General features: G+C 29.1%; 1 protein-coding gene across 1 annotated transcript in view; it reads left to right on the forward strand.

Annotated features, from left to right (window-relative positions):
- Positions 1-1,156, forward strand: part of LOC111087350 (rho guanine nucleotide exchange factor 12-like) — a 34,985-nt gene extending 33,829 nt beyond the window's left edge. Inside the window, exon 8 of the mRNA XM_022393689.1 lies at positions 1,013-1,156. Coding sequence (XP_022249397.1) covers positions 1,013-1,156 — 144 coding nt within the window. The remainder of the gene's footprint in view (positions 1-1,012) is intronic.
- The last annotated feature ends 653 nt before the right edge of the window (positions 1,157-1,809 follow it).

Consider the following 1,809-nt stretch of genomic DNA (forward strand, 5'->3'; position numbering starts at 1 on the left):
CTTGCAGAATTTGGAAGACTTTTTATTAATGAACTTAGACAAGCCTGTACCTTTTTTTTCCTTAAAAAAAAATACAAGGGTGCTGCTGTTGCATTATAACTAGAGCTTATGTTTTAATAGCTAAGAAATTTATGAATCTTAAGCTTCTTTATTATAACTTTTAAGCAAATATAGTGTTCGTTTTTTAATACGTGATCAAACAATGTTTATCTGAGGTCTTCTGTAGTTATTTAAGAAATGTCTTAAGAATGGACTTTTTATCTCATCATGATGCAGAGTTTGAAAGCTTGTGGCTAAAATTGTGGATGTCTCTTTTTTAATTCTAATTTTGTGGAGAGGGGAATACATAGAAATATTTTACTTTATAAGGAGATGGAGATTTTACTTTTTTTTGGTTAGTTTTAGGAGGGGAATGTTTTAGTTTTTAATTCTAATTTTGTGGAGAGGGGATACATAGAAATATTTTACTTTATAAGGAGATGGAGATTTTACTTTTTTTGGTTAGTTTTAGGAGGGGAAGGTTTTAGTTTTTAGTTGTTATTGGTAATCGATAGCCTACTTAATCTTAAAGTTTATATTACTTTTGAGATTACCCACCAGTAAGTCTGTTGCCAATATCATTAAGCATAAAATCAGTAATAACTTTAATTAAAAAATGCAAAAAGACAACATCTAAAATTTTCTAAAAATACACTACATTTTCTGAATGAATGCAACTGTTTAAAAGTATTTTCTCATTTCCTCTATTTTAAAGTTTCTGTTTCTTAGTTTTACCACTGCAGACAGTATCTGGAACTCAAATTGAATTCCTTAATTTTGAAATTAGATAAAAGAATCAGTTATTGAAATTGTTAACATGACAATCAGATGATGCAATTAAATTGTTAGGAAGCCAAGTTTGTAGTTTGGATTTAATTTATTTTAGACACTTTATTGAATCACAGAATAATGAAATTTTTATACACGTCAGAGAAAAAAACATTTGGTTAAGTTAAACAATTTGAGGTGACAGTTACGTAGAAATTCATTTGTAGAACAACCTGATACTGAAGATGAAAAAAGAAAAGTTCTAGCTCATGGAATGAAATTTAGTATTCCAAATAGGCTTAAGTTTGAGGATTCTTTTGTAGGATTTGAGCAGTTTTTCCAATTATAGCTACATTAAGTCATCTGGAATAACTCTGGTCAACCTTTAAGTAATATTAGAACTCGGATCAGTGGTATAGCATTGACTGCTTTTTATGATTACAAATTAAAACATGTTCTGAACTTAAGTCCATAAGAACTAAAAGCTTTAAAGAATTTAAGCAACACAAAAATGATAGTACTGTTAATTTCTAATTAGATAAAGAAAACAAGATAAAGATAACAATTTAAAGAAACTGAAAGATATTGTGAATTTACTAAGTTTGTCAAATTACATTATGATCTTACTGATAAACAGGAAGCTAAGTTGTGAAGATACTTACTGAAATGAAAACAAGATAATATTTTCAAGGAAAAAATTTTAACATTAGACCATCAAAAAGTCATCCAGGTATTTTTATTGATTTGCCAAAACTTCATAAAAAAGGATGACTTTTACAACCGATAGTTTTCAAGATTGAAGCCTACAATCATGCTTTAGCAGGTGTCTCAGTTGAATTCTGGAAGAAATTTACCACTAATGAACTTACTGGAAGAGACAGTTTTATGCTTACTTGTGAAATACAACAGTTGAAGTTTGGAAAGCTTCTTGGTCTTCAAGGTTGGTTTGTCGTATCACTGTGTGAGTTGTGGCTTGAAGTCAAGTTAAACCACACAGATTAC

Source organism: Limulus polyphemus, unplaced genomic scaffold (genome assembly GCF_000517525.1).
Source record: "Limulus polyphemus unplaced genomic scaffold, Limulus_polyphemus-2.1.2 Scaffold2043, whole genome shotgun sequence".
Lineage (NCBI taxonomy): Eukaryota > Metazoa > Arthropoda > Merostomata > Xiphosura > Limulidae > Limulus > Limulus polyphemus.